General features: G+C 41.0%; 1 protein-coding gene and 1 non-coding gene across 3 annotated transcripts in view; one reads left to right on the top strand and one right to left on the bottom strand.

The window, feature by feature from the left end:
* The first annotated feature begins 6,942 nt into the window (after nt 1-6,942).
* Nucleotides 6,943-23,816, top strand: part of LOC129761107 (palmitoyltransferase ZDHHC8) — a 56,029-nt gene continuing 39,155 nt past the window's right edge. Inside the window, exons 1-2 of one of the 2 annotated variants that reach the window (XM_055758873.1) lie at nt 6,943-8,003; nt 19,666-19,787. In XM_055758873.1, coding sequence (XP_055614848.1) covers nt 7,912-8,003; nt 19,666-19,787 — 214 coding nt within the window. In that variant the 5' untranslated portion in view covers nt 6,943-7,911. The remainder of the gene's footprint in view (nt 8,004-19,665; nt 19,788-23,816) is intronic. The other variant, XM_055758833.1, reaches the window with a different exon arrangement.
* Nucleotides 15,308-15,454, bottom strand: LOC129763705 (U4 spliceosomal RNA). The gene has a single exon (XR_008741019.1). It is a non-coding gene; the product is annotated as a U4 spliceosomal RNA (small nuclear RNA).

The following is a 23,816-nucleotide window of genomic DNA, read 5'->3' as shown; positions in this document are numbered from 1 at the left end:
TGAAGGTCACGGCCGGATGCGACACTGTACCACTGTCATTGCGAATGTCCAATTACAGGTCAAAATCGCCTCTAATGCGACACTGAGTGGTCCTCGGCATGTCGCATTAAATGTAAATTACTGTACCAACATTGGCAAGTTCGACGTCGCAAGTTCAAGTCCAAGAGAATGGAGGACGAAACGATGACGGGGCGTTGTATGTGTAGCGCACATACGGGGCTGTCTACATACCACGTGGACACAAAAAGTACGATTTCAGAGACCCCCCTCCCCCTCCGTGGACAAGCGTGGATATTTTCGTAACCTCTACTCCCTCTAAAGTTCTCCACGTGGTATATGAACAGCCCCTAAAGAGCTTCGCATTGCACCGCGTTTACTATGTCCACGGCCTTAGCGTCGTATTAGGAAGCTATGCGAAACTAATTTTGAATGTACCGTTTGACTATCAATTGATGCACGAGAAGCTTTATTCAATCACATGAGACTGCATGAAGATAGCTGGAAAAATCGCGTTGATGGCGGAATGGTGTCGACATATGGATACCACACAAGTTTGTATTAAGCCAACTATTCTCTATCAAATTTGGTCATCCCTAAGGCAGTTTTAAATTGCTTAAATTTGTATGAAATTTTTTTCTTGGCTTTATTTACTAGAAGTCCATTGTTCTGACCCTAATTTAAACTATTTTCTATGAACTTTCAGATATTCTCACCAAAATTTACCATTATACTCAACATAAATTGGAACGCACTTGTATCGAAATTTGCTCCGCAGGTGTGGTTACACTCGTTGAGAAATCTAAATTTACAACAAAAAATTATTTTACTGAACACCTTCATTACCGCAAAGATATGGTATGTGGCATCAATCCTGCCAACGTATTGTATCCACACAGCGAAATTAGCGGCGATCATGGGCTCCTTCCTGTGGCGCGGAATACCGGCGCGAGTTCCAATGGAGCAACTGGCGCGTGACAAAGAAGCTGGTGGATTGAAACCGCATCTACCAGGCATAAAATGCAAAGCGCTATTGGTAAATCGCCACATGCAAGCAAGTGGTTCCCTTCCCTATTATCAATCCCTTCTGAACCAAGCTACTCCTCCTCCCGCAGACCTTCCCTGCCTCAAAATCCTTTCCCAACAAATCCCCCTTCTCCCCCCACTTGTTAGAGTACATCCTACGAGCGATCTAATACACCGCTTTTTCTTGGAGCGAACTGAAACGCCTCGTATCGAAAGGAGAAATCCGGAAGCGAATTGGAAACGAATATGGAAGAACATTGCGACGAAACAGCTATCATCATGCCAGCGGAGTAACTTATATTTGTTTATAAACGAAAAGATAGAGCACAGAAAACTGATGAGAACCATTCAACGAGCAGATGGTGAAGGCTGCTTACATTGTAATGCTGCAGTAGAAACACTACAACATAAATTCAGTAGCTGCCCCCGCGTAGTAGGCGCATGGGCTTACGTACAACGGAAGATAACTGACATACTAGAAGGATGGCAACTCCTGTCTTTCGAAGAATTGATTAAACCAGCGCTGCCAAACATCGGACCTACCAAACGAAGTCAAATACTGAAAATATTTATATTATACATCTCCTATGTAAACTCAATGAACGATAGAATCGATGTAGGCGAACTTGCATTCTTTTTAAGATGCGAAAATTAATTTAAATGTAAATAATATTTTAAAATAGAATGGAATAAACGATATATTAAATTAAAAAAAAAAAAAAAAAAATTATACTATAAAATTATTTTTTTTTTTCCAAAATATATTTTTTATTAAGGCACATGTGGCGTTAGCCTGACGGGGCCGGGAGTCCAATATTTTGACAATTTTTGTCTTACAACTATGTTAGTAATATGTAACCGATTACTCGCGGTTGGCTCGAGGTTAGTATTACAAGTGTTCTCATAATTGGTATGTTGCAGTCTTCGATGCTCTATACGTGTGCCCGACACGGGCTACTTCCTATTGGGATGCAGCTGACCATTAATCAGCAACGGCCCCCTAGTCTGTACCCCATATCTAGCGTGGTGCGTCTTTCTCGACTCGAGGAATCCAGGATAGAATGGTCACTAGCCGGCGCAATCATCAGTTCGTGTAGAGTTGTCATGAGCGGTACAACCTTTGGCTCTTGTTGAATGATCAGTGGACTGCACAACCTTTGGCCCGTGCATCTGTAAAGAGTGTGTGTATGTATTGCCGCGACTAAGTAAAAGTTTATCGATCGGATAGGAGGGATATGAAACGGGGACACAACGAAGGAAACATCATTAAACGTTGACATCGGCGTTTCTGAGGAACAGGTATAGATGAAGCAGAAGATCAGGATCCCGGCTACCTAAGATATCCCGGACGGGGATATCCGATTGTCTGCCTTTTGCTCTCAGTGCTCTAGAGAGCTGAGAGCGAGCAGCATGGAACCGGATACACGACCAGACAACATGCTCGATGTCGTGGTAGCCATCGCCACAATCACAAAGATTGTTTGCTGCGAGCCCAATGCGATAGAGATGCGCGTTTAGGTTGTAGTGATTGGACATAAGCCGAGATATCACGCGAATGAAATCACGACCGACATTCAATCCCTTAAACCAAGCTTTCGTCGAAACCTTAGGGATAATCGTGTGTAACCAGCGACCGAACTCATCTTCACTCCACATGCGCTGCCAACTAACGAGTGTGTCCTGACGAGGAATGTGAAAAAAATCATTATAGGCAATTTGCCTTTCAAAAAGTGTGCCTTCTGAAGCGCCCACCTTAGCTAGCGAGTCCGCTTTCTCATTCCCCGGAATCGAGCAATGAGAGGGAATCCATGCTAAGGTAATCTTGAATAATTTTTCGACCAAAACACTCAATAGATGTCTTATTCTTGTTAGGAAATAAGATGAGCGTTTATCAACTTTCATTGAGCGGATTGCCTCTATTGAGCTGAGACTGTCTGAAAAAATAAAATAATGGTCGATGGGCAGTGTTTCAATGATCCCTAGAGCATAGTATATCGCACCCATTTCTGCGACATACACGGAACAAGGATCTTTGAGTTTGAAAGAGGCTCTGGAATTTTCATTGAAGATGCCGAAGCCAGTGGACCCGTTTATGTATGAACCGTCAGTAAAGAACATTTTATCAGATCCAACTTTCCCATATTTTTCCGAAAATATCGACGGAATAACATTGGAGCGTAGGTGATCTGGTATTCCATGGATTTTTTGTCGCATGGACAGATCAAAAATGACAGAGGAATTGCAAAAGTATGGGAAGCAAACTTGGTTGGAGATGCCTGGTGAAGGGTGCACGTCGTGGGTAAGGTACTCATGGTATAAAGACATAAAACTTGACTGAGGAGTCAGTTGGAGTAGATTTTCGAAGTTATCAATCACCAATGGATTCATGATCTTGCAACGGATGAGAAATCTGTAGGATAATTCTGTGAACCGAAGAGTAAGCGGGGGTACTCCTGCCAAAACTTCGAGACTCATCGTATGTGTCGAATGCAAACACCCCATGGCTATACGCAAGCAACGATATTGTATTCTCTCCAGCTTGAGAATATGAATCCTGGCAGCTGATCGGAAGCAAAAACTGCCATATTCTAACACTGATAATATCGTTGTTTTGTACAACAGAATGAGGTCTCCTGGATGGGCACCCCACCATGTTCCGGTTATTGTTTAGAGAAAATTGATTCTTTGCTGGCATTTCTGTTTCAAATACGCAATGTGTCTCCCCCAGGTACATTTAGAATCAAAATATACACCCAGGTATTTGAAAAACATAGAGTGTTGGATCGTTTTGCCGGATAGGTAAAGCTGGAATTGGGCGGGTTCGTGCTTCCTAGAAAAAACGACCATTTCAGTTTTCTCCGTAGAGAATTCGATACCCAGCTTGAGGGCCCACGTGAACAGATTGTTCATGGTATCTTGCAACGACTTTTGCAGAGCGACGGGATTAGTACCCGTGATGGAAATAACTCCATCGTCTGCAAGTTGTATCAGCGTGCAGTCTCTAGTTAGACAATCATCCATATCATTGACGTAAAAACTGTACAAGAGGGGGCTTAGGCAGGAGCCTTGCGGTAGGCCCATAAAACTGTAACGAGAAGATTTTGAGTTGCCATGAGAGAAATTCATGTGCTTTTCTGACAGTAAATTGTACATGAAATTATTCAGAATTGGTGAAAGTCCACGATTATGAAGCTTCTCTGAGAGAATTTCCATGGAAACTGAATCAAATGCCCCTTTGATATCGAGAAAAACGGAAGCCATTTGTTCTTTGCGAGCAAATGCGATTTGGATTTCAGAAGATAGCAGCGCGAGACAATCATTCGTCCCTTTACCTCGGCGGAAGCCAAACTGCGTATTTGACAGCAAATTGTTCGTTTCGACCCACTTGTCTAAACGAAGTAGAATCATTTTCTCTAACAATTTGCGAATACAGGATAACATTGCAATCGGCCTATACGAGTTGTGATCGCAAGCCGGCTTGTTGGGTTTTCGTATGGCTATCACTCTCACTTGTCTCCAGTCATGCGGGACAATATTCAGCTCCAGAAACTTGTTGAACAAGTTCAGCAAACGCTGTTTTGCCAAGTCGGGAAGATTCTTCAACAAGTTGAATTTAATCTTGTCCGACACCGGAGCTGAATTGTTACATGAGAGGAGGGCAATTGAGAATTCTACCATCGAAAAATTCTCATAATCGCATTGGAGCGGAATATCGCGTACGACGCTTTGTGCAGGAACAGAATCGGGACAAACCTTCCTTGCAAATTTGAAAATCCAACGGTCAGAGTATTCCTCGCTTTCATTGGTATGGTTCCAGCCACGCATTCTCCTAGCCGTATTCCAAAGAGTACTCATAGCGGTCTCCCTTGACAAACCATTGACGAACTTCCGCCAATATCCACGCTTTTTTGCTTTAATCAGACCTTTTAGTTTGGCTTCTAGAGATTGGTACTTTCGAAACCATTCCACTAATCCAGTTTTCCTGAATTTTTTGAAAGCGGATGATTTTTCAAGGTAGACCTTTGAACATTCCTTGTCCCACCAAAGTGATGGAGGACGACGTCGGAAAGTGGTAGCAGGAACACGTTTCTTTTGAGCTTGAAGTGCGCTATCGTAAATCAAACTTGATATAAAATTATACTCTTCAAGGGGAGGAAGTTCATGCATCGAAATGATTGCTTCAGATATTAATTGTGCAAATTTTCTCCAGTTAATATTCTTCGTGAGGTCATACGCAATATCGACTGACTCACTAGATTTTGATTCATTGGCGATCGATAAAATTATTGGTAGGTGATCACTACCGTGGGGATCTTGGATTACCTTCCATTTGCAATCCAGGGATAATGAAGAAGAGCAGAGAGATATGTCTAGCATGCTTGCCCGTGCAGGAGGGTTGGCTATCCTAGTTGCTTCCCCAGTATTTAAAACTGTCATGTTGAAGTTGTCGCACAGATCATAAATCAACGTGGCACGGTTGTCATCGTAGAGTGACCCCCATGCTGTTCCATGGGAGTTGAAGTCACCTAAGATTAACCGCGGCTCCGGCAATGCCTCGATAATATCAAAGAACTGATGGCGGCCTACCGTAGTCCTGGGAGGAATATATATCGAAGCAATGCAGAGTTCTTTGCCATTGATTTGTATCTGGCAAGCGACAACTTCAATGCCTGTAATCGATGGGATAGTGACTCTATAGAAGGAGTGACGTTTTTTGATCCCCAATAGTACGCCACCAAACGAGTCGTTACGATCTAGGCGAATAATGTTGAAATCGTGAAAATTCAGCTCGTCGGCTGAACAAAGCCATGTTTCACAGAGAGAAAATACATAACAGTTAGAACTGTGAACTAAAAATTTAAATTGGTCTAGTTTAGGGATGATGCTTCTGCAATTCCACTGTATGACAGTGGTCAAATCCTTGACCTCTTGCGCTGAATTAGGCATCGAGGGAAATGAACGCTGCTAAAAAGCCACATTTTTCTTTCAAAAATGTTCTCACAACCGGAAGCAAACATAATACTATGCTTTTAAGAGGATCATTTATATTTAAAGCATTTAAAATGTTATCCACAAGGTCTGAAAGCGCAAGCAGGCCAGGTAGTGGCTGTTGCTTCGACCGCGAAAATGGAACAGACGTGTTCGTTGTTGTTCCGGGAAGTGCTGAGGACCCCTGGTTGGTAGCATGACCACGTAAACCGGGAGGTACTTGCTTCGGCCTATTCTCAGCACGTTCAGTTCGAGGCTTCATTCCAACTTGGGAAGTTTCGGTATTCTTTCTGGGGAGTGATGGAAAAGAAGTAATTTTTCTTTTCCTGATGGCACCCTGCGATGTACCGGAACATCCGGCATTGGGAGCGTCAGCAACAGGCTCGTCGTTCTGCAGAATGGAGTAGGGATTGTCCTGTGTCGTTGGCACGGAACTCTTAAGCATTTCTGCAAAAGTCCGCTTGGAACGTTCCTTTAAGGAACTTTAAGGAATACTATAAAATTATCTTCAGACACAATTTTTGAATGATATTTTTTCTCTACTTGCAAACAAAAGTGATTTTCGTTTACATAAAGCACTAATTTGATTTGGGAAAACTAATCTTCATTCATAATTTTTGTTTTAAAAGTGTGTCCATTTCTTCTGGAAACCCATATTACCATGCCTACTCCCCCATTTCGTGATACGTAGCTCAATGCCGTCAACGCGGATATATAAATTAACTGCAATAAAGTTTTATGAGTGCAAGTAGAAAGCGATGTATGGAAATCTAACTACCGAGCACATCATTCAACCAGTCTACCACTGCGCGTGGTTTGACAATCAACGCGCCGTATCACTGAGCTGTCAAACTTCTTTCGTTTACTAGCGAACTCGCCTTTGCATCGAGGGAGTGTAAATGTGTGTGCGTGTGGGAGACCGTATCGTTCTGCCCTAGTCGTTGTTGTCCCGTCGGTCAGCCATCATGATGATGTTCATGACGAAGGTTCAAGTTTTTTTTTCTTCTCGCTTCTCCTTGATACCAGGCAGCCTTCTTGAGTGTAGAGAGTTTTAGCTGCTGCTGGCTGATGGTTATTGATGTTGCGAAAAAAGACGGATTTGCAGTGACGAAAAACTACAGAACACGGTTTTACGGGGGAAGCTCTGCGCGGAATTGAACTGTACAGTGGCCAAATTCCTGGTGGCTTCCGAGTGATGTGTAGCGTATTGGCTGCTTCGCCTCGTTTCTTATCGGTGGCATTCAGTGGAAGTTTAGGATTTTCTTCACCTGTCTTGCTATTTTGCACTGTATAAGCCATTGTGTGTGTGAAGCAGTATTGTGTGGGGCTGAAGCAGCAGAAACAAGAGGTGGCGGACGGGAGCGCGAGTAGGTGGTTCCATTCGCATCGGGAGAGAGGGAAGTGAAGTGAAGAAAACGCGATTATAGGTGGTAGAATTTTTCCCTTTTTACATGCCAACAAACGGAGAATTGTCGCGAAGTTTTAGTGAGACGGAATTTGTGTTTTGCGCGATCGAAAATGTAATGAAAATCGCAGCAAAATTTTGAATGTTTTAGGCCCAGGGCATTGGGAAAGAGAGATAACCGAAGGCTACAACAGTCATAGTAGCCTGTGCGAGAAGAAACACGACCACTACGATTAGTGTAGAGCGAAAAAAAGGCAGTAAAAATCACGAATATAAACCATCCGAGTGGGCAGGGGTCGTATGGCCGTGGAAGCAACAGCAGAAGATTGATGTGTGGAAATTATTGAAGGAAGCAGCTGTGATCGGTTCCGCAACATTGCGAATGAAGCTACGGGTGTAATTTAATTTATCAACATACGCGAGCGAGAGGGAGATCCTTTCGCAGGAAGGAATCCGAGGGAACGGGGACGACCGCAGCGCAGCAAAACAAAACGATGCCGAAATGTGATGTCAAGACCAGATATATTCCAGCGACCTTCGCCTGGACGCTTCTGTTGGGCACAACGTTCCTATTTTTTTACTATCCGTAAGTATGACTGTGTCGATGTCTGAAGGAATTTCGATTGAAGTGCTGACATATTTTCCATGCCATTAGTCAACGACCTGATCCTAAGAGTTCTGCTATGACTGTTTCGTGCTGTTTCCTAGAAAAATTGCACGAGCAGAAAATGTTGCGCTTTGTTGTTTTATTTGATTTAAGTTCTTCTCGGGATGAAAAGTTTTGCTCTGTGTGAGGGTATGCATCGAGGATTATTTGCTCTAATTGGCTGTATACGGAGAACACTGTTGATAAGTTGTTGGAACAGCGAATCTACAGGTTGGAACGGCCTCATAGAAATATTGGTTTTTAGGCGAACGAGATGTTTTTTCTTTCGAGCGGAAAAAAACCTTAATAACTGAGAAGTTTATGTGAATTTTAAAGGCATACATTTTGGTTGGAAACAATCAAAAGTGTGTCGTTTAGTCAATGAAATAAAATTTCATCTCACAAAATAATTGATTTCTATTAGTTTGTCATACTTTTTTGTTTTTCTTTATTTTGATTCATCTCAAAGAATTCGCCAATTGAACACTCGCACATGGTCCTTTTGGTGAATCCCTTTGATTTGAGTGTAAACAAGAGTCATACCAACATCTAGGACTCGTAAAGCCACACACTTTAGGAAACTTTTGCAGTCTGCACTCCTGCTTCACGAATCCGTTTATCTTGACTGTGTTGTCCAACAATTCAAGCGATCAATCGCTACCGCACTTGGCTTCCGTATCATGAGTCATCAACGGCTGCCTCATGTCAGTCAGTTTATTACAACAAATGATTGCTTATCTTCTTGATTATTCTCGTAAAATGAAGAGAAGGATAGAGGTCTCGGATGGACGATATCCTCCACTTTAGTTTGTAATACGATGTTTCCACATTCCACATGACTGTATTTCCACACTTTCACTGTACTCTCACTGTGAAAGATATTACGAGCTTCGAAACGGTTCCGTTGACAGTTAAGCTAGACCAAAATTGCGATACGTAGGGGAACCCGGGGCAAGAGTGCCACCTTTTTATATAAATGATGATAGTCCCACCTCTTTCCCCTGAATAGGTTTGAGCTGGACGAGTCATCTTGTGGATATATGGAGGAGTTTCTTTGTAATATCAAATCAACCAGTAAGCAAGTTAAAAACAAAAAACGGTCCGGTTGTACCACTGGCATCGGCAACCCAATGCCTATATCAGCATTAGCCATGAATTTACAAGGAATTTCTCGCTTTTCTAGATTCCCGAGAACGATCTACTAATGCGATCGCTTTCGAGTCCTGACAGCTGAGCAACCCCAAGCCCAATTCTTGCCAACACTTCAGGCCCAGTAACTCTCCCAAGGTCACCAGGTCAACTATTTATATGGATTTCTTTTATAATACAAACAGAACCAGTAGATTAGTTAAGAGCATAGACATAGATTGTCATTCGAAAGAGCAAGTAAAGGCATTATATGAACGCTAGATATTCCAAGGCATGTCAAGAGAATTTCCAACCCGGGAAGATCCTTGACCGATCAGGAATTTGAACCTAATACCTATGTCAGTACCAGCCTTGAATTTACGAAGGAAATCCCGCTTTACTGGATACCCGACAACGATCTGTTAATCGTTTTCGAGACCACCAGCTGAGCAAACCTAAGCCTAATTCCAGCCGATACTTCAGGCCCTTCATCAACCTGGGGTGTAATCGCTTCAATCTGAATCTGCAATGAGATCTGCCGCAACACAGAAAGATCTCGTCGATCATCTGTCAAAAGGATAAATTTACAAGTATTCCGGTTGAGCTATCCCTAGCTTCTTTTCAGTTTCCACATTCAACCCTTTGGAATGGATCGCTCTTATTAAACAAAAAAAAAACAATTCACTTTTGCCAATGTTCAATTTCAAATTTCACTATGCCGGTTCACGCGCCCGATGCTCGAACTCTTGTAGACTTCACAATTATTCTTAAACTAATCTAACAACTAAAATTATTAAAAATTAAAAAAAAAATAAAAACAACATCCCATCATCATCATAGTCTTAAGATAAAAAAACACACATATTTTATTTATTTATTTATTTATTTCAACACCGTCCTCTATTAGTACAGACTGAATTATTTACTTATAAACTAGATGTAATTGTTAATTCTATTTTTAAATGCGTTCTTTGTCAAGTTGAAATCGAAAACATCACATACAACATTGAACAGACGAATACATGAATCTAGCGGGTTGTTGTAGCCGTAGTTTGTCCTATGGAATGGAACCGATAGTAGAGATGAATTCCTCGAGCGTCGAATGGGAATATTTAGAGACACCTGAGCTAGAAGCTCAGGGCAGTCGATGTTTCCTTGAAGTACATCAAAAATGAACAATCTTTGTATCGTTGTACGCCTGACAGCTAGTGTATCCAGTCCTATGAGCTTGCATCGGTCGGCATAAGGGGGGAGATTCAGTGGGTCGTTCCTCTAGCATTGAGTTAATGTCTTCTTGAAGAACTACGCAGTCCAAAGGAGATGAAATCACCCGGTATATTTTAAGATCATCGGCAAAAGAGAGCTTGAGCGATGAAAGCAGTGAGTACAAATCGTTCATGAATATGTTGAACAGCAGTGGACCCAGAACACTTCCTTGTGGTACCCCAGACGTGATATAAAAGCTGCGGGATTTAGCTGCATTGACGACGACATGTGCTGTGCGACCACAAAGGTATGATGAAATCCACTCCGTTATCCAGTCAGGGAAGCCCATACATTTCATTTTCTCCGTTACTAGGAAGTGTGGGACTGTGTCAAAAGCTTTCGCGAAGTCGACATACACCGCATCAACTTGACGTCTCTCTTCTATCTCGCGTGATAGTGCGGTGACGTAGCACATTAAATTTGATGTGGTTGAACGGTGCCTCATAAACCCATGTTGTCCATTGAAGATTATTGGAGACGCCACGTTGTATAAAACCTTGTGCATTAGTCGTTCAAATACCTTGCTTAGGCAGCACAGCATAGATATACCACGATAATTTGTCACCTGATTGCAGTTTCCCGATTTGTGAATAGGAACAACGAAAGCAGTTTTCCATGCTATTGGAAATGTTTTCTCCTGCACCATGCACCTACACCTAAAACAGTACTCCCACAGTCCCACTTTATTTACCTATAACGATTTGAGCTGGAAGAATTTTCGTTGATAACTATTTATATGGATTTCTTTTATAATACAAACAGAACCAGTAGATTAGTGAAGAGCATAGACATAGATTGTCATTCGAAAGAGCAAGTAGAGGTATTATATGAACGCTAGATATTCCAAGGCATGTCAAGAAAATTTCCAATCCGGGAAGACCCTTGACCGATCAGGAATTGAACCTAATACCTATGTCCATACCAGCCTTGAATTTACAAAGGAAATCCCGCTTCACTGGATACCCGGAAACGATCGTTAATCGTTTTCGAGACCAGACAGCTGAGCAAACCTAAGCCTAATTCCAGCCGATACTTCAGGCCCTTCTTTCAAACTGGGGTATAATCGCTTCAATCTGAATCTTCAATGAGATCCACAACACAGAAAGATCTCGTCAATCATCTGTTAAAAAGAAAAATTTACAAGAACTCCGGTTGAGCTATCCCTAGTTTGTTCGCAGTTTCCACTTTCAATCCCTTAGAATGATATGATTTTCTTAAAAACAGAACCATTGGTTTTTAGCCAATGCTCAATTATAAGCTTCTCTATGCCGTTTCACGTGCACGATGCTCAAAGCGTTGTAGACTACTCGAAATGTGTAAAAAAAATAAATAAATTAAAAACGAGTACAAACAAATAAAATACCACCATCATCATAGTCTAAGGTGTTTTTTTTTATCCCTTTTGTTTATTTTAGGCTCATTAGCATTTCAGCTGTAACAGAGCCGAATTTCAATCGTGTACATGTCACATGTTTATCATATCTATAATTAGCACATTACACAGTTGCCATGTTTTCGGCGTTAGAGTATTCCCTTCTATACCATTGCATATGGTACACATTTACACAGTTGCCATATAGGCGTAAGAGTTTTTCGTTCTGTTCTTCCATTATCCAGTTAGACCGGACAGCGGAGACAGTTGATTGATCATTGTTGAGTTATTTATAGAACAGCAGCCCGATGTGTCTTGCAGAGCAGAGCAGTTGTATGGATGAATCGATCTTATTTCGACCGTGGATCGATCTCCATCGCTGATGATTGTTGCGTGGACGTAGCTATTCTTTAACAACACAAAGATGGTCAATGAGGGCCCTGAGTTTTGAACTCACGATCGATCGCTTACTAAGCGAACGCGCAACCAATGTGGCTACGGAGACCCCCGTAATTCAAATTGAACCCTTATGATTTTTTTTATTGATTCCGGAATTTTTGCATTACTTTATTTTATATTTTCGCTTGTTATTTCTAATTAGGTATTTTCTTCATCTTATTTCATAAGGAGTTATCTCTCCTTCCCTAAATCTATTTTGCATTCTTATCATTTTAACAAATTATCTACAAAGTCCTATTTTGAGTTTCGATCCTATGATCGTGCGCTTATCATCCTAACGCCTGATCTTCCTACTCTATCCCCGGTCTCTCCATCTTTCTGCTTTTAAAACCTTTTAAGAGTGCGTCTTATCGCCCCCATACCGCTCGTCAGCGGGAGATCTATTTGCGTGGCTGTGGCTATTTGTGGCTTTTCACCGAGTGTCGGTATCGACTACTCGCTCATTGTCCCCGACATGCGCATGTAACTTTAAAGGAGTACTCACTCTTTTATGGTAGTAATGCTGTACTCAAACCTGGGTTTCGTTCGGGCGGTTTAGCTGGCGTGCAATGCCTCAGTGCGCTCTATTGTTCGTAGCTGTTGCGCACCGATTTGCCGCCGAAATAGCCGTGTCCAATCTCTCTGGGATGCGTTAAAAACAACGTGTTTGTAGCTGTTTTGATCACGTGGATCTTCGCCAATCTCCAAGTTCGATTCACGGGGTCCGAAGTGGTCACTTCCTTTATTGGATTAAAAAACGTATTCGCCACCATTAGGGAAGACGTGAGCCACAAACCACAAAAACTCACAATTACCTCTGATTGATCCGATTCGCACTCCAGAGGGAATTTAAATGAACTTGATCGTTTCCTTATTCTAGCACTACACGGGGATATAATAAATTGAACTTTTTTTAGTCGTAAAAGCTAACATAAAAAAATGTAGCACTGGTTACCTTTCAAAAAAATGAATAAAAAATATAGGAGGTTGTGTCCAAGATACGACCGCATTGTTGACGTAGAACTACGCTGTTATTTTATATAAGTCGCTCGTTTATACCTTCGGATATTATTCTATAATGCTGTGAAATTTTCGAAACAACTGCTTAGTAGAATAATCTTCGAAATGGTTTTTCATTGTAGAATCAGTTGACGATAATTGATTGATGATTCATTCTTGCCCTCGCAAAACAATACACTAGCTGATCGTATGTCGCTATTTATTTCATGTCAATGCATTGAAAATTTACCGCGAACGCTATTAGGTGGCCTTTTTCGCAATTGACATAGACTCGGCTACAGTCGATTATATACATGTTACACCAGCACCCTTATTCCACATCTCATAACTACATCAATATATCTTTGGCACCGAATGGAAACAACAACAATGACAACACTTGCAAGTATCAAATATCATGCTACATGTTATTTAGTATTGCCTCAAAGCAATCGCACTTCTAGGCATCGTTCGTACAACGTAAACCATGCATACAAAACCATACATTACCCTAGACACTAAACGTAAGTAGAGAAAAAAAATAATTTATTTAGATACAAATTAAAAACCGATGAAACAAAATACTAATTCTAGTTTGTAAATTTATAGGAAATTTATAACCTTACAACAAATTATAAAATAAAGGTTATCGATTCGGAAGACGTCTTTGTTGTCCCCGCAACAGATGCATTCTCAAAGGCACCAAAGAAGCCGTTTACATTTTCGACCGACGCGCCGAAATCGCCTATTTTGCTGTTGTTCGATGCGGTGTCACACTCGCGAAGGCTCGGTTCAGTGCGAGCGCTTTTCACTACACCAACATCGCGCGCATCATTAGATGACGCTTGCCTCGAAATTTCATTGCCCCTGGCAATGCGTTCGTTTTTTGCAGGGCTCGAGCCTGCCTTCTTCTTCTTCTTGCTCATCACACACTACGCGAAGCGTCCAATTTATGACGCGGAAAGAAAAACACACGATACGAATAACTCGAAAAACGAACAGAAAAACCAAACGACGATATCCAAGTTGGATTACCACTGGTGGGGTCCAATCTTAGATCGAAGCGCAGCGAAAGCAAAGTGAATTGGATTGCTCAACAGTCCGATGCCGAATGAAGGTTTGCCTCAGCGATATCCACTGTTTATACTCAAGGCAAATATTCCCCTTCATTCTTCTACTTTTCCTTTGTTCACGGCGACCTAAAATCCTACGATTTCCCCTTCGTTGGTCGTCGATAAGTTGCTCGTTATTGACAGCTCTGTTCGGGAAAAGCACACAAATGGACATAACAAATGTATGGGAAAATGGAAACGCCTGAAGTTTTCATGAATTTTAACCATTTACAAACCAGGGGATTCTAAAGTATAGCATATTAAGCAAATCTAAGGTAATTTCCGATTCGTTTAGTATGTAAATCGCTAAAATACGTTCGCGGCAAAAATAGTTATTAACGTTAACTTTATTTCGTAAAAACGTGACCTGTTTTCTGATTGGGCACCCTTAATGAAAGACGTAGTTCTACGTCAGAAAGAATTGATACTCCACTCCTATCTCTTCCACGGTTCGAATTGGAGTGGTTTCGCAAAAACTGAAAATCCTCAGATCAGCGAGCTCTTCTTTTAGTATCATACTATTTAAAAAATAGATGTACTGAAGTCATTATTCGCCTGTTCTCGGATTGTTTCCAGAATTCCCTGTGACATCGATCTCTCCCCCTTCAAGTCCCGGTTAAGCCGAAACTCGCGCCGGGTTTTCGAGTTTAAGAAAAAAAAACATTTAACATTGGCTCTCTGTCGCTGGGAGAAAATCTCGTCGGTGGAAAGTCAAGTCTCGGGAGCATTGCAGCAGCCGTCAGCTAGCACAAGCTATCCGAGTCCACGACACTCATTCAAATTATAAAATGAAAACAAACCAGGTGAAACGGCTTTGCCGGGCGTTCATTGCACACATTCAAAGATAAGGTCGCTCAGAATCAAAGATAGTTCCCGATTCTGAGCTTATAAAGAATGAATACATTGTACGAGGGGCTCTCAAATACGTGGTACACGTGGTACACGCTACAACTTGTTTACTTTTGTTCTTAGTAATCAACAGAAACTTTTGCCTCGGGTTTTTTTTAGTGTTCAACTAGCAATAATCACACCTCGGATAAACCTCGATTGTTATGATATCGCCACTGCGCAAAGCTAGTCTCGGGGTCATTCACTCGCTTTTTTCAAACTTTTCCAAGCAGAAAATCCGCAAGTATATAGAATGAATTCAACAATGAGGGACCTCTATTGTCTCTAGAAGACATTAGTTCATTTGCACTGGAAAATTTGAATGATAGGGACATTGAATTCTCATTAATTTGGACCTATATTAGACAATAGATTAATCTGAATCTTTCAAACGACTTCACAGAACGAAGGTTTTCCGGTTACACACCGTTTTAATAATTAGTTCTATGATGATGATGATGATGATGATGATGATGACCCACCTCATACCCCTACAAAGGTTTGAACAGGTCGATTTATCTTATAGATAGTATGTATGTTTGCATAAAATTTAAGAGACCAGCATTATAAAGCAAAAACAAAAACGAACTGACTCTGTTGCAGGCATGAATTTCTATTAATCGAACATTATAAATTGGCGAAAACTGTGAAAAAAAAAATTGTTTCTATCCGTATTGACATAATCATAGTCTCAACTTCAGATCCAAAGCTTTCACAAGGCCGGTCAAGAAAATTTCCAACCCGGGAAGATCCTTGACTGATTGGGAATTTAACCCAATATCTAAAAGTGTCAACTAAGAACATATTAGAGATCTGCCACTATTCAGAAATACTCGATATAACCATCTTATGATAAGATAGTTTACGACAATTCTGAATGAGCTATCCCCATTCCAGTTTCCACTTCAGACCCCATATAGAATTTCATTGTGTATCAGTATTCTACCAGTGTTCACTATTAACATAGTCCAGACCTACCAAACGCGCGCGAGGCTCAAACTTTCGTAGACAACGCTCGTTATTATTTTTTTACAATATACATTAACAACAAAGAGAAGAAAAAAAACATCATCATCATCAGTACGAACATGGTAGTTTTACCTGTAAATGAATTTTGTAAATGTCAATCAATTATAAACATATATAAGTTATTAAGCAAAAATTTTATGGAAACCTGTTTACAAAACAGATTTTACGTGTGAAATACACATTTTCTTAAACTCTGCCATTGTTGCCGCACGTTTTATTTCTCTGGGCATCGAATTGAAAAAATTTATACCTTTATACAACAACGAATTCTGTGACCTACTAAACATAAAGTTTGGTGTTCTTGCATCATTCGCGTTTCTTGTATTATATCTATGAACATCACTTCCTCTTTCAATTCGATCACACAAATATCGAGGCAGCATACCGTTTAAAATTTTGAAGATGAACACCATTGTCAAATAATAAATTCTTTGCTTCACAGATAGCCACTGTAGCGCGTCCAACATCAAACTAGAGGAAGTGTATCTATTACATCTTAAAATCAAACGCATTACCTTATTTTGCAAACGCTGCAATCTCGTTAATTGTGTATTGTTTGCAAGGAATAGGATCGACGAGCAAAAATCTATATGCGGTGAAATCAAAGATTTGTACAAATTAATTTTACTGCTTACTGTCAGCTCTTTCTTCAAACGACACAAAACGCCGTACTTCTTGGCAATCTTCTTGATGACATTGTTAATGTGAGACTTAAAAGTTAAATTGTCATCAATGATAACTCCTAAGTATTTTATATCTTTCACGCGTTCTAATGTCTCACCGTCTATTTCGAAATTAACGTCAATACTGGAGTTTGCTGCAGAAATGAGCATGTATTTTGTTTTGCCAACATTTAACTTTAATTGCTTAAATTTGAGCCATTTAGCCAGAGAATGCAAATCTTCGTCTATGTGCTCCGCGGTTTCTTTTATCTCCTTAGCTGCGATGAAGAGGACAGTATCATCCGCGAACAAATTAATGTCGCAATATCGTAAAACCCGTCGCATATCATTTATATATAAAATGAACAAAATGGTTTGAGCTACATCCAAAACTTCAAAGCTGAAATAAACAAATTGAGTTGTCACAGTTCCGCTTTTGTGGATAACCGGTGCGATATTCACTCAATTAACGGTATATCAGGCTAATTATCATTTATAAACTCATGAAATTTAGTTCGCAGTTTGTTCACATTTATTGAAATAAATTTCAAAACCTCAAGGTAAGTTTAGTGAAATGCGCTATGTAACAATGCCAATTAATATAAACATTGAATAAGCTATCAAACTCTGTCCAAATGTAAGCTATGAATGAATGAAAATTTACATTCTGTATCAAATACTTATTCTATGCAATACATTACGTTTTCTCGCAAATTGTGAAATAATATTGAACTGAAATTGTGTCGAGTTTTTATAAATGTTGTGTGTTGTGAAATATATAGCCAAATGGTTAAGTAAGCGTCGTGTTTTAAGTAATCGAATAACTTATTCAAATTTTAAGATTGCAAAACTGCCTTTTTTAAATTTTCGCGAATTTGACGATTATATCGAGTTAAATATGATTAGCGAATGGACGCACCTTGTTCCATAGATCTGCCTTGAGCTCACCGAGTAGTTTGATAGTTTGGCAATGACAGCTAAATTTGCAACACATCTTGACCCGCGGATCATATCCTCTTGGCCGGGGCCTGATTCTACCCGCATGACCCAGGTTGTCACCACCCGTTGAGCCGCCCAAAAACGGCACCAACATATGACGCAAGTTGTGGAGGCGATCTGGCGTAGTGGTAACATCCATGCCTCTCACGCTGAAGGTCACGAGTTCAATTCTCACTCCCGACATTCTTCCAAAAATGGAAGTAAAAGTGACGAACCAGCCAAATGAGTTGAAAATCACTATAATACAGATAAAAAAAAAAAACATATAACGCAAGTATTTTTTTTGTGCAACTCGTTTGCAATAAAACTTTATTTTTCCTAGAATTACTCAACGATTGCCACAAAAACCCCATATTCATACGATAAGACATAATTATAGAGAAATAAATTATGATTCAATACTTGAGCCGAATCCCACTATATTTATGCCAAGGTGAAGTGCCGCATCATTGGGTAACTCATGTAGCAACTATGCATCGATTTACACGTGTTTTTCCTCGTTTATTGATCGTTCGCATAACTGCTGCTCGCTTTTTTTTTTTTGCTTGGTCGTATCTCCTCCTAGTGTACACCGTTTTGAGCAACACAGTGCTGCCCTGCCGCCCACGCCATTAACTGTAGCAAAACAACACACGCAGTGCGCGCTGTGTGCTTGCGGTGGCGTCGAGCGGAAAAGGGCCACAACCACCGCCCGGTCCGAAAGCAACAAATTAAAAATTCTATTTTCTTCCGTCCTCCACCGTAAAAAAAAAGAAAGAAAGAAACATAGTCAGACACAAACGCACACTAGTTCGGAGGCAGTTTTCCCAGCACACACCTTCTTCTGTCCGCGAGTAATCCATGGTTGGGATCGTCGGGAGTGGTAGGAGGACGGGGATCACGTTTTCGGATCGCGCGATGAAAGTTTTCCTTGCGCTCCTCCAACGAAGACAGCTCGGGGAGGGGAGGCCGAGGTGGGCCGACGTACGACGCACACTTGTTCTGTTGCGCTGTGTCTGTCGCGGTATGTCGCTTTGGCGATTCTCTTAATCAAATTGCTGCGGAGGTGATGGTCATGCTTCACCTTCCAGACTGTGTGATTACCGAGCAATTATGTCATATCGGTGGGACGATGTTTATCAGAAGGAAAGAAAAACATAAATTTACAGCACGAATTTGCCATTTGCGCCGATGTGTAATGTTCCGCTTGGGTTGTTGAGCTAGGCCACCAAACAAACCACACTCACAACCGACGCACGATGTGTCACTTTGCGTTTATTTCCATCCCTCCCTGTCAGTCACATCGTGTGTAACTCTTAAAATAAGCATCAACCGACAGCCATCGAGATACATCTTTGAATGCATGAATGAAAACGAACGCCTTCCTCCTGCTCTTCCTCTGCCAAAGCCCACCCACCCCAGGCCCTGTGCCGAGATGAGGAGAGAAAGGTTGCTTTCCTTATTTTCCTGAACCAAACACAGCAACGCCGCAGCACCTGTATGTGGCAGATTTGACTTTCAACAGCGTCACTCCTTCCTTGCAGCCGAGAGTGAGGGCCGTAACAACAGCAGCAGCAGCAGCAGCATAAAGACCAACTTTCATGCATCCCCCCATCGTATACAGCCGACATACATGATTTATGCGCAAATGTGTTTAAGACCATCCAACATTTTTCTCACACTAGCTGCCACACACTATCCTGTTGTTTATTCTTTATCGTTTGTTACAGATGTCGTCAGTTCTACGTGCAGCGACACCCATGGGTTCCGGCGTATCAGGCCGTCATCACGTTCTTCGTCATTGCCAACTTCACGCTGGCCACCTTCATGGATCCCGGCGTCATACCGAAAGGTGAGTTTGTTGAGCCACAGTGCATTGTTTTCAGATTTTTTTTCTGGTTGTTTGTTTTGAGTCCACCAAAGCAATTGACCCAATCAATAAGCAGAGGAATACTTTCCGATGAGAGATCATCTGACTGAGAGAAGCCACTGGAATGAGCATTGTGTGACGATCGGACACAGTTAATGAATATCGGAGGCGTATAGATTTCAAGATATAGGATATCGGAACTGAACGGGATTTTATGGTATCGGTTAAATGATACCTGTAAGTCGGTGGGAAAACTATGCCGATCCAAACTTTGCACCTGAACGGATGATGAACCCTTTCCTTCCGCCGAATAATGACGGTAAAGGATGTGTCACATCAAATTGCATCACGGAAAAAACGCTGTAGAAATTCGCCCAGTAGACCGATCCTTTTGAAAATTTTAGACAGTAAAATAAAAACTATTAAACAAATTTTGGCATTTTCCATTTTTCATACTTCGAGCCCAAGCCCGTATGCTCGTACCTTCCTCTTTACCCCGTCCATAAGGTTCTGTACAACGTCAGGTTGTAGTTTTTTTTGAACAGAAATCCATTTTCTCTTGAAGTCCGCCTCCGATTTGACAACTTTTGGGTTCTTCCGGAGGGCCTGCTTTATAATCGCCCAATATTTCTCTATTGGGCGAAGCTCCGGCGCGTTGGGCGGGTTCATTTCCTTTGGCAAGAAGGTGACCCCGTTGGCTTCGTACCACTCCAACACGTCCTTTGAATAGTGGCACGAAGCGAGATCCGGCCAGAAGATGGTCGGGCCCTCGTGCTGCCTCAATAGTGGTAGTAAGCGCTTCTGTAGGCACTCCTTAAGGTAAACCTGCCCGTTTTCCGTGCCGGTCATCACGAAGGGGACACTCCGCTTTCCGCAAGAGCAGATCGCTTGCCACACCATGTACTTTTTGGCAAACTTGGATAGTTTCTGCTTGCGAATCTCCTCCGGAACGCTGAATTTGTCCTCTGCGGAGAAGAACAACAGGCCCGGCAGCTGACGAAAGTCCGCTTTGACGTAGGTTTCGTCGTCCATTACCAGGCAATGCGGCTTCGTCAGCATTTCGGTGTACAGCTTCCGGGCTCGCGTCTTCCCCACCATGTTTTGCCTTTCGTCGCGGTTAGGAGCCTTCTGAACCTTGTATGTACGGTGGCCCTCCCGCTGCTTGGTCCGCTGGACGAATGAACTTGACAAATTCAGCTTATTGGCGATATCCCGGACCGAACTTCTCGGATCACGTCTAAACTGCTTAACTACGCGCTTGTGATCTTTTTCACTGACGGAGCATCCATTTTTGCCGTTCTTCTCCTTCCGGTCGATAGTTAGGTTCTCGAAGTATCGTTTTAGTACTCTGCTGACCGTGGATTGGACGATTCCCAGCATCTTACCGATGTCCCGATGTGACAACTCCGGATTCTCGAAATGAGTGCACAGGATTAATTCACGACGCTCTTTTTCGTTCGACGACATTTTTCCAAATTTACGAAAAATTGACAGTGAAGCATGGCCAACGTGATCTATACACTCTTATCTGATTTTAAAGCGAAAGCTGAAGATATAATTCCTAAAAATTAAATTTCTACAGCGTTTTTTCCGTGATGCAATTTGATGTTACACACCCTTTAAAACATGAGTTGAGAGCTGAGCTGAGCTGTGTGTTTCCGAGGTGGTATCCATTCTTTTCTTGGGCGTTAATTATTCTTTTTCAGATCAACGAAATGGGATGGTAATCATTCTATAGAAAAGATAAAATGTCTAAGAGTTATATGCTTGCTACCTATCGATTCGAAAAATAGTTCAATAGCATGAAAATAACATTGGAAAAAAAAAGTCTATTGAAATCACACAAACCGTATATAAGCCACTACCCGCTCGAGAATCCATTTAGTTGGGATTGTGAAGCGGGTATAGGATGTTCTCATTCACTCACTTTAGGCTTTAACGAAAAACGAAGTATCGTTGATAATTCGATACAGATTGCGTACAAATGGTGCCATTGACTATGGATTCGATAGCGGAGAATACGAGATATATCATATGAATAGAGAATATTTCTCTCTCGGACTTTAGGTTAAAGTCCCTTGAAAACATGAACTGAAATGGAATTCCTCAAGAACGTCGTTTGATGTTCGTGAAAGCGGACACGGTTTGCTGACGAGCGTCGAACGACAATGAAGTGTCTTTTTCAAGGCAGGTGGAGAGGGAGTTTGGATAAGGTTGTCCAAGCGTACAAATGGTGCCATTGGCTATGGATTCGATAGCGGAGTATACGAAATGTTTAATTTAGAGAATATTTCACCATATCAAAGAGACCGCATTGCTTGATAAAAGCAGCAGTGCCAATGTTGATTGTTCACCAGGGTTGCCAACTATTGAAAAATCAGGGAGAACGAAAAAAAAATCAGGGAAAATCAGGATAGCTCATATTTTGTTGCCCGGAAAGTTCGTACCAATTTCTGAGAAAACAAAAGTATTATTTTTTGAATTTTATATGCACAGTGCTGTTTTGCAATCAATTCAGGAAGTTCTGAAATCTTTCAGGTAGCCTAACAATTCTAAATATTAACCAATTTGTCCAGTTGCGAGCAGTATTTGTGGGAATGTATCGACCACCAATACCACCAATACCACCAATACCACCTGAACCAGATAATATTTTTTTAGGTGAAGACCGGTTCAGTCGGATTGTTTCAAATGACCCGTTTTCATCACCCGGCACGATTTGCTTTGAAAAAAATCGACGCATAGATGAAACGCACAAGTCGTAACGATTTACGTAACCATGGGCCTGATCACGAACGTCACTTCACGGTGAAAACGAAATGAATTGTATGCAATTTGTATGCATTTTATTCCGTTTTCACCGTGAAGTGACGTTCGTAATCAGGCCCCATGTTTCAACTGATGCACATGAACGGAAATTTTAAACATATGTAGTGAACCTGCTAATACATTTGTCGTGTCTCACGGATCATTCTTGCCACTTCTTGCTTTACAAACAATTTAATATATATTCTTCAAGAAATAAAACACTTTTTATTAATAATTACAGTTTAATAAAAAAAAGATGTGATACTTGGATGTTGTTTGCTGCGAAAATGTAATGAAATCTGTATCGTTTTTATTTAACTGTACTTAATTTTTGGTCGCTAATATTCCTTTCATCGTTTCCGTTCCTATTCTGTTTCTAATCCTCGTTTTATTGAGATTGAATTACGAGAACCTTCGGGCATATGATTCTTATAGATTTATTTCTTTCACGTTAACTTCAAAATTTAAGAATGTCGACACTGTATCTTCGAAAATGCGAACAGATAGAGTATAATCGAAAGAAAGAGTAAGCATTATATAAGCGCGGACCGGAAAGCTTTTTAATGTAGACTATTATGACAGTTCTCATAACGACCAGCAAAGACCAGAATTTTTTTTCTGATTTAGCCAAAAATAAAAAATCAGGAAAAATCAGGAAAAATCAGGATCATTTTATAAAAATCAGGGAAAATTGAGTGTTTGTCAGGATATCAGGGAGCGTGCCAAAAAGTCTGGGAAATCCTGAAAAAACAGGAAGGTTGGCATCTCAGTTGTTCACGAAAGCTTTGAATAGATTGGTGCAGAAGCTTACATGGGTTCCGTACATCGATGGTTTTTATACAATTAGGTGCATAGAGTTTGTGTACTGAATCGCACGTAAGGGTTGTTGGTTTTATATGTTGACAAAAATATATTATGGTGGTCGTTGATCTCGTGTATTATTCTTACGAGAACAAGAAATAATTATGTATCAGTCATTTTCAATTGTTTCTGTTAAGCCAACCATCGATATATTACAGGACCACCGATCAGTTCAAAAGAACCGAATGTTATAATCTTCCCTGTATCGATTAAAATTCAACATTCATACTCATCCACTCACACGCTTACAAGAAGAAAATTCAGCAAATTCTCAAAATATCCACTCATTTATTGTGAATTGATTCAGACGCAACTTCAAACAAATGATTACTGAGCCAACGG

This window comes from Toxorhynchites rutilus, chromosome 1 (genome assembly GCF_029784135.1).
Source record: "Toxorhynchites rutilus septentrionalis strain SRP chromosome 1, ASM2978413v1, whole genome shotgun sequence".
Classification (NCBI taxonomy): domain Eukaryota; kingdom Metazoa; phylum Arthropoda; class Insecta; order Diptera; family Culicidae; genus Toxorhynchites; species Toxorhynchites rutilus.
Note: the sequence above shows the minus strand (reverse complement) of the source record. Positions and strands in the feature narration are given on the sequence as shown.